Raw genomic sequence first — 12,454 nt, 5'->3', positions numbered from 1 at the left:
AGGCAGCTCACAAGGTTTTGTGACACCACCAATGTGTTGACGTAACACACGCTGGGATATGATGGAGCTTCTTAAAGGGCTATGGGCAACATTTACAAACAAAACCATTAATGTTTTAAGTGGTTAATTGCTTTACGTAACTTACTGTAAAAGCCAAGTGATAGATAGATAGATAGATAGATAGATAGATAGATAGATAGATAGATAGATAGATAGATAGATAGATAGATAGAACCCTAGAAAAAGTTCACAGGTAATACTACAATTTTATTTGTTAATAATTTTGTTGATCCACTTTTGTGGTAATATTTTAAAGTCAAGGTAAGGTTCATGCAACATGGATAAAAAATTTTTAATGCTTTTTTAATAAACTACTTGAATAATGATCAAAGATTCACGCAACATCACTTTTGACCACTACTGTAGGACTGTACATGACTCTCAGATATTAACGTAGAATAAAAACGCATTTTCTTTGTAAAATTGCATTTAAAATGACACACATTTGGAGTTTAAATTAGAATTTGTTTTATGTTTCTATCAACTAGCATTGCACACGTGTTATATGTAGTAGTAGTAGGCCTACTCTTAACCTCCACCACATATTCAATATTGAATGTAAAATAATTTTCATTTTTAAAATCCACAGAATTGTAGTGATGATAAAAGGAGAGACAGCCTTTGCATTTCCAAATGAAATCATACTCCAGCTAACAAATGCCTGAGATGATCTGACAGACTGTCTGCCACCCCATTTTATTACAGTATAATTAAATATAGACAATGGAGATTTAAAGTGCACCTTAAGTGCATTGCTTAAACCATGTTTTTTGTGTATTTGGTATAACGGTATAAAAAAAAAACATTTTTTTCCACATAGCGTAAATTTTTGTAGCTCCAGTTTGTTCCTGAAACGCACAGATTTAAAAAACGCTGTATCCCTGATTAGCCAGCTAATCTGTACGTTGTGATTGGCCTGAATACCTCTGACGTCAGCCGGAAATGTGACGCTCCTTACCATGTTTGAAAGATTCCCTCACAATGCAATGCTTACTGGAATTAACTTACAGGCTGTGAATCCAAGCGGGACGAATTATGATAATGTCGGTCTTGTCTACATCACCAATCTCAGGAAGTAAACTGTTGCATTCCATGTGTTTGTTTTAGTCCAAGAAAAGAGATTTATGTTTGAGACGATAACTCCCGTCATTGTTTACTTGGGGTTTGTAGCTTTTGCATATCGTTAACATGTACTAATGCCACTGATCTATATAAATGACTGGATTGCGCATGACGTCACAACTGTGAAGCCACCGAGCCGCCATGTTGGTATACCCAAACATTCTATTAAATCAATGGACGCGATCAGATTTTAATGATAAAACATCACTTCACTAGTCTTTGTTTTTATATCTGAAGTTACCCTGTACATTATTACAACACAAACGTTCTAAGCATGTACATAGTTATTTACTGAAAGTTGTACATTTTAGTTTTTAATCAGTTATTATACATTCATCTTTATTACAGTATCAGATCAGCAGACATATTTAGTATTAATGACAAACGTGCTCATTCTGAAATCAAAATAAATAATCATACTTCATACCTATGTGCATGCAATAATTTGCTGGTTTTATGTTATCTAAACTTACAAATTACCTAAACTTTTTTAGAGAAATAACGCTGACCGTGTAGCTGAATGTCAAAAAAAAAACTTTATTTATACCCGTGTCTTTGACAGAACGCAGCAGATACACTCACCTTAACGGTTTTTTATAAATCCATTTTCCTGCCCGATTAAAGCATAAACATTGCAAATAACACCAGAATTAACAGTTAATTTACGTACACACATCCTAAAAATAATCTTGCGTGACTGATACGCTGTAAAGCGGGTCAATTTAAAACATGATTTTGAATGGAAGTCAATGACGCCCTCTGTCGGTTGGGTATACCAAGATGGCGGCTCGAACTCTGCGCTGGCTTCACCTCACGCTGTTACGTAATAAGCGTTCTATGCGCAATCCAGTCATTTATATAGATCAGTGACTAATACACACTTACAAACCAAAGGAAACGTAAAAACGTAAATCGGACAACACATGGTCTTTAAGTTGTTTATTCTTAACAAGCATTACAACAAACAAAATTGATTATTTTACAGACAAGAAATGATTAACCATTAAGGCTGAAGGGAAATTTGATGTGTTGACAGTTTGTTTAAAATCCTACAATTTATTGGTAAATTACATAATGTTTAAATGCAAATGAATTATGAACATTTCAATTACATTCACTGCAATAAATATCTTCTAAAGTACTTTTCCTCACAAAAAAAACAGCCACAAAACATCACATTAGAAAGGCAGGGGTTGTATGCAAAATATGTAACACGTCATGAATAACACTGATTTTATTGATCACACCCAAGACACACAACAAAGGCTTCTGGAAAAAATAATATGTGATGAGTTTGTGCGTCACCACTCCTTTTCTTCAAAAGGTAGAGTATAATTAAAGGTATAGTTCACCCAAAAATTCTGTCATCATTTATTCACTTTCATGTTGTTATAAACCTGTATACATTTCTTTGTTCTGATGAACACAAAGGAAGATATTTTGAGGAATGTTTGTAAAAAAAAAACTGATCAGAGGCCCCATTGACTTCCATAGTAGGAAAAACAATACTATGGAAGCCAATGGGGTCTCTGATCGATTTTGTGTTACAAACATTCCTAATAATATCTGTGTGTTCATCAAAACAAATACATGTATACAGGTTTGTAACAACATGAGTGTGAGTAAATGACAGAATATTCATTTTTTTGGGTGAACTATCCATTTAACTATCCATCATCAAATGTTATTTCTTAACATTGCATTTGTCCCTGTGAGTTTGACCCTTTTATCATGGAGGTATACAGGTAGTTTGACATCAAAAGGTTTTTGACATTTAGAAAAGCAGTGAAGAAAAACAAAACAGAAAATCATCTATTGTAGTTCATGTACCGGATTTTATATTTAATGATATATTAGCTGTGCTATAATCCAAAGTGCTATAATCTGACCCTCCCATTAAGTAAGTGCTGCTTTTATTTGAACATGGCATTGAAAGCCCTGCCAATGACCATTCTTCTGACCTCACTGGTCCCAGCTCCAATCTCATAAAGTTTAGCATCCCTCAGAAATCGTCCCATTGGGTAGTCGTTAATGTACCCATTTCCACCTGTGAAAGCAAACACATGGTTTTGAACCATGATAGCATGTGCTTAAGACACGTAGTAGCATCATCTACTCAAAACATAGCAACTGGTTAAAATTTCACACGCTGGTGTCTATCCATCTGATAATTTACTGCTGCAGCAAGAATGAATGAAGATGAAAGGGTTTGGCCCTGACAAGAGGAGCCATTTCTTTCAGTTTCTGCTGTGCTAACTACTAGGCACTCACCCAGGCATTGAATCCCATCCAAGGCAACTTGAGTCGCATTCTCAGCACAATAAAGAATTACCCCAGCGCAGTCCTACAATAACATCACAAATCAATATTGCTACTATGCAGTCTAGAAGAGCTGCATGCATCAGTTCCGGGCCAAACATTATGAAACAAAGCAAGACAAATAAGAAAAACTGTTACCTTAGCGCTGAAATGGCCTTTGTCGCAAGCGCGGGCGACGTTGTATAAATATTGCCGACACGAACTGAGTCGTGTATACATATCGGCCATCTTTCCTTGGATTAGCTAGTTAATAGACAGAAATTATTTATTTTATTCCTTAGGTTGCCAAGTCTCAGGAAACAATTTAAATAACGCAGTAAGCATTGTGAAATATTATTATTGTTTGTTTAAAGGAAAACACCACTGTTTTTCAATATTTTACTATGTTCTTACCTCAATTTAAATTAATTAATACACACCTAACTTTTTCAGTGCGTGCACTTTTAATCTTTGTACAGCGCTTCTTGAATGTGTTGGCATTTAGCCTAGCCCCATTCATTCCAATGGCTCCAAACAAAAGTTTTATTTTGTGCCACCATACTTACTCGTGTAACTACCCATGTAACAGTCTTTAAATAGGGAAAACATGGAAGTGTTTGGTGGCTTTTAAATTAATCCCTGTTTGGAGCCATAGGAATGAATGGGGCTAAGCTAAATGCTAACACATTCACACAAGGCGCTGTAAAAAAAAATGAAGTGCACGCATTTAAAAAAGATAGGCATGTATTAATTTGTCTAAGCTGAGGTAACAACGTAGTAAAATATTGAAAAATGGTGGTGATTTCCTTTAATGCCGATTGTATTATGCAGTTCTCCAAAAACATCAATTTAAAGCGATACTTCAGCTATATATCAAAATTACACAAGCACATTTAGAGTTATTTTAGTAAAGGTCCTTGCTTTTCCAAGCTTATAACTGTAGAAAACAGGGAACAACTTCTGACTTTAAAGTGCATCCATCCCTATTAGTAATAGAAGTAATCCACACAGCTCCAAATTAATAGCGGTCTTTTCGGAAAAACGATGCAATATTGTAAGAAACATTTCCATATTTTAAACTTTACAAACTATGGGTGTTTTCACACCTGCCTCTTTTAGTTCGGTTGAATCGTACCAGAGTTCGATTGCTCAGTTGGTGTGGTTCATTTGGACGGGTGAGAATGCAGCAATTGAACTCTGGTGCGCACCAAAAGCAGACCAAACAAGCGGACCGAGACCTCCTTTAAGAGAATTTTGGTTTGTTTCAACTGGTGCGGACCAAAGCAATCAGTGTGGTGTGAAAAGGAACCAAAACTGCTAAAAAAGCTACGTTTCATTTTTTGATTTTGGTTCAGACCAAATAAACCGAACTACGGATGTGAAAACACCCTATAATACTTCCAGTAACAACGGCATCTTGGGACTCATGCGATTCGCACTGCGCAACGTACCTATGGGAACTAATGTTCACCATGCTAAAACTTTACAGTAATAACTATCTTCTCTGGAAGATAGTTATTACAGTTTATAAAGTTTAAAATATGGATATTTTTCTTACACAATCACATCGATTACCCACAGAACACCTTTATTTACCAATTGGAGCTGTGTGGATTACTTCTGTGAAGGATAATTGCAATTCTTGGGGTTTAAAGTCAGTTGTTGTTTCCTTATCCCTGTTTCCTACCATTATAAAGTTCGAAAAAGCAAGGACACTTACTAAAATAACTTCAAATGGGTTCCTCTGAAAGATGATGGACATGTGAATCTCAGATTGCTTGAGGGTGAGTAAATCATGGGGTAATTTTGATATTTGGCTGGAGTATACTTTTAACTTCCTTCTAAGACAGTTTGCCATTGCTCTTAAAAATTACCATTTAGATTATCTTGTGTTTGTACTGATTTATACATACAAAAACGTCAGGTCACATACTTAAAACATACCTGAAAGTGGCCAATTTTTTGTCCAAAGGCTTCGCGAACATGCACATAAGGGATTGCATGGTCCAACACAGCTTGCATGATACTGAAGGGTCCAACAAATAAATTCACATTAACTGTTGAACAATTCTTTCAGCACATATACGAAATTAACAGTGGAATAATTACCCAACAGGCCCTGCAGCCAATACCAGTCTCTCCAGGTCCAAACCACTCATTAAAACATATACGCCTTTATTTAATGGACCCAATACGTTTTCCTCTAAAACCATAAGAGAACATGTTAAACATTTAAGGAGGACCTTCAACAAATTCACAATGCATGACAGACTCGTGCACCTTCACCCACCAGGAACCTTGCAGTCCTCAAAGACAAGTTCACAAGTGCTTGATCCCCTCATTCCTAGTTTATCCAACTTTTGAGCAGTGCTGAATCCCGTCATGCCCTTTAAGAACCAACAGCAAAATGATTAAGGAAGTGCAGCTTTATTGAACCAAACGTTACTATCACGGCAAGCAAATCTGCGTTTAAAAGATGTCTAATAGAAGGCCAAACACACCCCAGACATCAAGGCTGAAATAGGGAAAAATTTGGGCTGTTTGATGGAAAACAAAGTTATTTTGGCAAAATTACATATAACCAAATTCAAGATTATTTTGGCTAGAAGTGGGTTACTCATATCCACACTATATCAGGTCTATAGTTAACCTATACCAGGGGTGGGCATTCCTGGTCCTGGAGGGCCACTGTCCTGTGAAGTTTAGCTCTTATCCTAATAAAACACACCCTCGAGGAATGGCCACCCCTGACACAGACCGTGAAATAACGGTTATTGCTTGCTGGGATAGGACAGATCATAAATGAAACAATTATATTTTTATCAAATAATAGCAATATCATCATCTCTAACCTTTTCTACAATAAAAGCAGTGATGCCACGGGCTGCTGCCTCTGGGTTTGTCTTAGCATACACAATCAGAACATCCGCATCGGGTCCATTCGTAATCCAGAATTTATTACCATTTAACACGTAGTGGTCACCTTTAAAAATGTTATACATTTTACTTAAACAGAGACACAGTAATAAGATATGTGGGGAAATTGAACAAATTATTCAACGACCATGCATGCATATCTATCATTATCTAAGCAATGACACATCCATGGTTCTGATGATTATAGCTCTGCTGATTATAGCTCCACACAAGGATGTGTAACACAGCGGCACACAGTGTTAAAAGAAGGCCAGTCACCTTGTTTTCGGGCTGTCAGTTTCATGGACACCACGTCAGAGCCAGAGTTGGACTCACTCATGGCCAAGGCTCCCACATGTTCCCCTGTCATCAACTGAACATAGATAAGCAACAATTTAACCACACTTAAATACAACCAGACAAGTGAAGATATTTGCAGTCTACATGCCTTTACATATTTGTACCAAATGTTTGAAATAAGTAAACAATATTCATGTCCAACTGTTATTTTTATAGCAGCCATTTCTCCTATTTTAAAAATGTAAAGGTCATTTCCTAGACAATAATAATTTTTGGACTCCTACTTTAGGCATGTACTTCTCCTTCTGCTTCTGGTTTGCGTGTCGAACCAGCTGGTTTACACACAGGTTGGAGTGCGCTCCATAGCTGAGCGCAATAGCTGCAGATACTCGGGAGAGCTCTTCCATGACGATTACGTGATCAAGATATCCCAATCCCGTTCCACCGTACTCCACTGCATACGGGAATAAAGAAATCAAAACATTTTTGTCAAAGACAACAAATACAAGAAAGGTTGCATGTGTACTTATGAGAGCACTGAACTGCATCAATCTTATCAGATTTTGCTTAATATTGTTTTAAGAGTTTGCCAAGCTAAATTTATTTAAAGGTGAAGTGTGCAGATCGACTTTTTTGATTGTGATTGAGGAAGTCTCAGTGCACATACACGTGTGATCCGTGAGGCATTTTGAGCAGTGTGTTTTTTTGGGACAGCAAAGACTCATATTACATCCTGTAAAAAAGGGGAATAAAACATCATCCTTAATTCCCCCGCAAGGAACAAGGATGTTTCCAAGAGGAGTTATGAGTGAGGATACACTGATGTATCATATGCGGAGGTATTTTGTAAACAAAACCTGATGCACGACACGTATAAATTCACTTTATAAGTTACATGTTGATGTAAGCTAAAAAATAAAGGAAGCTTGGACGCACATATACTCACCTAAAGGATTTTTAGGAACACCTGTTCAATTTCTCGTTAATGCAATTATCTAATCAACCATTCACATGGCAGTGGCTTCAATGTATTTAGGGGTGTGGTCCTGGTCAAGACAATCTACTGAAATCCAAACGGAGTGTCAGAATTGGAAAGAAAGGTCCAATTCTGATTCAAGCTGATAGAAGAGCAACTTTGACTGAAATAATCACTCGTTACAACCGAGTTATGCAGCAAAGCATTTGTGAAGCAACAACACGCACAACCTTGAGGCGTATGGGCTACAACAGCAGAAGACCCCACCGGGTACCACTCATCTCCACTACAAATAGGAAAAAGAGGGTACAATTTGCATGAGCTCACCAAAATTGGACAGTTGAAGATTGGAAAAATGTTGCCTGGTCTGATGAGTCTCGATTTCTGTTGAGTTTAGGCCCCTTAGTGTCAACTAGAGGTCTTCACGGGTCCACTTAGATCCGAAAACCCGAGGTCCGACCCGAGACCCGATCGGGTTCGGGTCTAAAAGTTTCACATGTGCTTTGGACACGGGTCGGGTACAATAATAGCGGCATCGGGTCTTGGGTAATTTAAAAATGAATGTGTTTTTTCTAAACGGACCCGAGAAGACCCGAACTCTCTCGCCTGTGTGCGTCAATGTCCTTTTCAAACCTCTCATCTGTTTGCCAAGAGCGCTTGCGACATTGTGTGGTTGTCGGAAGGTTCATTTTCGTTGAGACAAACATGTCAGTCAATTATAAATGTACATTTTAGCGGTTACGTTGGTGTCGTCGTCAGATAACAAAGTAAAACGAATGGAGCAGCTCGCCAAATTGGTTGCAAGGCCACCGGAGTTTCTTTCTGTCTGACTGCTGCGCATTGGTCTGCAGAATGAACACACGTCAGTGCCGTTTACATTCGGTTCCAGTCGGGTAAAAAAAAATTCACTAGTTCGGGTCGGACTCGGGTCTAATTTTCTCGGGTTTGTCTCGGGTCGGGTCTTTCTTTAAATTTTTTTTATTTATGCACGTCGGGTTCGGGTATGAAGTGATTCGGGTCATTTCGGGTTGGGTACATTTCTTTGGAAATCGTTTAAATGTCACAGCCTACCTAAGCATCGTTTCTGACAATGTCCATCCTTTTATGACCACCATGTACTCATCCTCTGATGGCTACTTCCAGCAGGATGATGCACCATGTCACAAAGCTCGAATCATTTCAAATTGGTTTCTTGAACATGACAATGAGTTCACTGTACTAAAATGTAGGGATGTCCCGATCAGGTTTTTTTGCCCTCGAGTCTGAGTCCGAATCATTTGATTTTGAGTATCTGCCGATACTGAGTCCCGATCCGATACTTCTATAATACATAAAAAAAAGAATAAAGAAGAGCGAAAAAACAGAACCAGTCCAGGATGTTCCTTATGTCATGCCGCACGCATTGCTGTTTCTGTGTGGAGTCAAAAGAGTCTAACTCTGTGCCAGCGCATAACTACAGATGTGTTAAAAAATAATGAATATATAGTATATATGTTCAGGGGTTAAATTGGGGTTTGTTTTGTGGGGAGGCTCTGTTGGGAGGGAGGGAGGGTTCGAGGGGTAACATGTTTAATCCTGATGACAGCAAAGCCACTGGGTGTGTTTCAATGACATTTTGTATCTCTGATAGGATTTTATAACTTTCAGTTTTAAAGCTGTGCCACATGTTGACCCAAACTTTAAAACCTGAACTTTAAATTATGCAAATCTATGAGTCTGACACCCTATATGCATTTGTTGCACATGTCATTATGCACAATTGATCAAACTTTGAATGAAGTTATAAGACTTAACCTCCTTGACTCATTCTAGGCATAAGATAACCCAAAAGACTTAATTAACAAGAAAAACAACATACTGATTCAGCAATATATCTTATAAATTAGACATAGATTCCCTAAGCTGGTCAGAAGTTAGTTATAAAATACCTATAGTTAGGTTGTGATTCATTTGTATAATCAAAATACATTATTTTATTAAACTATACAATCAGTTGCATCCAGTTATCTAGTTAACATTTTGTAATGAGTGAGTGACATGGCTATACATACTTTAATACTTTGTTTCTAAACTTCTATTAAGTTTTTTCGACATGGGCACCATTCTCTCGCTCTCTCTCTCTCTCTCTCTCTCTCTCTCTCTCTCTCTCAGCACATTGTTGAATCAATGCAACGTAGAATTAAGGCTGTTCTGAAGGCGAAAGGGGGTCAAACACTGTATTAGTATGGTGTTCCTAATAATCCTTTAGGTGAGCGTATAAGATATGTGAAGCACCGTCTTTGCATTTCCAGTGGAACTACACACTTCACCTTTAAAATAAGTTGGGTGTGTAAATGGTCGAACCTGGAGCAGTGATTCCAAGCAGTCCAAGGTCACCCATTTCCTTCCAAAACTCCTATAGCACAAAGAGATTATCGTCTTGATATAATATACGACATTCGATTATAACAAAAACACTCCTTAGCAACATTGGAACACAACATTTTTACCCTCATGCGAGGAAACTCGTTTTTCTTGTCAATCTCATCGGCCTGTGGAGCGAGTTTCTCCTGGCAGAATCTCTGAACCGTCTGTCTGAGCTGGTGTTAAAAGAAGATGTGTGTGAAAAACACAGGTCAGTCAGGCCATAGAGTGAATGAGCTGCCAAAATAACTAAATGGTGATGAAGGTAAATGGAGCATTTGACTATGTGTTTTGGCCTTCCATCTTAGGTAGGTGCAGTGCAGTGCTTTTTCTTTTTTAAACTCTTATAGGCCATGACACAAAGTCGTAAGAATATATGACCAGGGTAAAAAATAACTACAATTCAGAGTCAAAATTGACCAAATATTTCACATTTGAGAGCACAGATGTAAATAGTTTGTGTATTATGTGCATTTTTCCTTGCATAATCTCTGTCAGTTATTGTAATGTGCACTCTATGGAGCATTGCACACATGCTGATTTTATTTCCCCATAGTTATCAATTTAATATATAATAGTATTATTTATTCAACTTATTTCCCCATAGCATCTCATTTTTATTAGACCTATCAAGTCATAAATCGATCAACTACAGTGTATAGTTGCCAGATATTTTAGCACAACACTGGTTGTGAAGAAAATACAACAAATCAAAAACTTCTAGCCTACTTGCAGTATGTTAGACAGTAAAATGTTTATAATCCACCACAAACTGTATGGCCTTTAGTTTTTTTTAAAGGAACATATTATGAAAATCTGACTTTTTCCATGGTTAAGTGCTATTATTGGGTCCCTAGTGCATCTACCAACTTAGAAAATATAAAAAAAGAACAAAAAGGTTGGATACCACAATGGATAAAACAATCTGGAGGGATACTTTTTGATATAGTCTACTAAAAAAATTGTTTTACCTGTTGATTTAATTGTATTTTACTTGCTGATATGTTTTAGTATTGTTTAAAACGTTAACATACGTAAACCAAGCCAAGCTAATATAAAAAATATGTAATAAATAAATATTACAATTGAGACAATTTATAGAATGCGTTTTGACATTGCCCATTTTTTCTAATTTCAGGGCATGTTTACCCCTCAATAACATACGATATTGTCAACACTACTAAAAAATCCAGTTAAGACCAGCATAAGATGGTAGCTGGTTTTAGTTGGCTTAAGGTGGCAGTAGCTGGTTTAAGCTGGTCATACCAGACTTGCAAAGCTGGTCAAGCTGGTGGGTCAGCTGGTCTTCGAGCCTGACCAGTTAAGTCCAGCTTTTAAGGTGACCAAAACACAGCTAGACCAGCTTGCTACACCAGCAATACCAGCTAAAACCAAGCTGGGAGACCAGTTAAAACCAGCTTATGCTGGTCTTAGCTGGATTTTTCAGTAGTTACTGTATCTCTGGTACAATATAATGCAGGGCATCTGAAATGATTCTGGCCAATCAAAAGCTGCCATTTATGTACACCTCTGGCCAAAATGTTTCGTTTCCAGAGGCAACACAATAACAAAATGGCACAATGTTATACATTAAAACTGTGACAGCAGGTAACATATACTAGAGAGTTCCGTTTTATCCTTGTGTTACCGAATACATTTGCATTACATAAAATATAATGCAAAAGTGGGCACACATCAAATCTCCACGACAGTGACTTGGCCATTGTGATACACTCTGTAAATATTGAACAACTACTGCGAGCATGATTACCAAAATACTGATAAATTGTGTCAAAGGTCATCGTGTGAGCTGGCCGGGTGATACAGCTCATACCTTCAAAGTTCTGTGAATCAACGTGACTTAAACAAGAAACGCTGACATTTTGCAAACTTTTGCGTGCAGTTATGCAAGCCAGATACCTGGATTTGCTCGTCGGTGAGCCCGTTGACGATGTCATCGACAGGAACAGCACCGGCGCATCCGCGTCGCGATAAATTAATGTTTGCAACTCTCTGACAAAGACGCAGCGCTCGTCTGGCAGCAAACATGTTGGGAAATCGAAATATATGCCAGATAAAGCAGAAAGTTACCCAACAGCAAAAAGGAGAGTGCAGAGGGCAACGAAAACCTCACTTAAAGCCTCTGGAAAGAACTCTGTTCTCCTTCTCTAGTATTTTATAGGTGGCATCCACAAATCACTAAAGCTTACTACTGCCACCTACTGTATGAAGGTATGAATTACAGTCTAAAAACAATTCGCAGAGAGACGGACTGACTTTGTCCTTTGTCCTGTTTTTTATTGTTTTATTTAACGCTATAAATGTACTTTGAGATCTTTTATATGATTAGCATTGTTGGCTCGAAAGTTTTTTCTTTAA

The 12,454-nt window shown here is 37.6% G+C and overlaps 1 protein-coding gene across 1 annotated transcript; it reads right to left on the bottom strand.

The window, feature by feature from the left end:
• Positions 1-2,106: 2,106 nt before the first annotated feature.
• Positions 2,107-12,251, bottom strand: ivd (isovaleryl-CoA dehydrogenase). Its single transcript, XM_065288368.2, has 12 exons — positions 11,996-12,251; positions 10,162-10,251; positions 10,016-10,067; positions 6,981-7,150; positions 6,676-6,769; positions 6,333-6,463; positions 5,771-5,867; positions 5,590-5,683; positions 5,425-5,506; positions 3,640-3,744; positions 3,454-3,526; positions 2,107-3,229 (listed from the first exon to the last, which is right to left on the bottom strand). The coding sequence occupies exons 1-12, from the start codon at positions 12,122-12,124 to the stop codon at positions 3,096-3,098; spliced, it is 1,251 nt and encodes a 416-aa protein (XP_065144440.2). The 5' UTR covers positions 12,125-12,251; the 3' UTR covers positions 2,107-3,095.
• Positions 12,252-12,454: the final 203 nt, after the last annotated feature.

The sequence above is a fragment of the Paramisgurnus dabryanus genome, chromosome 17 (assembly GCF_030506205.2).
Source record: "Paramisgurnus dabryanus chromosome 17, PD_genome_1.1, whole genome shotgun sequence".
Taxonomy (NCBI): Eukaryota; Metazoa; Chordata; class Actinopteri; order Cypriniformes; family Cobitidae; genus Paramisgurnus; species Paramisgurnus dabryanus.
The sequence above is the reverse complement of the archived record's forward strand: the minus strand, read 5'-3'. Positions and strand labels throughout refer to the sequence as shown.

Excerpts from the sequence above, each read along its gene's own strand:
- ivd (XM_065288368.2), bottom strand. The coding sequence starts at position 12,124 with ATGTTTGCTGCCAGACGAGCGCTGCGTCTTTGTCAGAGAGTTGCAAAC. Across the intron at positions 10,252-11,995 it reads TCACCGACGAGCAAATCCAG|CTCAGACAGACGGTTCAGAG; the intron begins GTATCTGGCTTG and ends TTTTAACACCAG. Across the intron at positions 7,151-10,015 it reads GCTTGGAATCACTGCTCCAG|TGGAGTACGGTGGAACGGGA; the intron begins GTTCGACCATTT and ends TCCCGTATGCAG.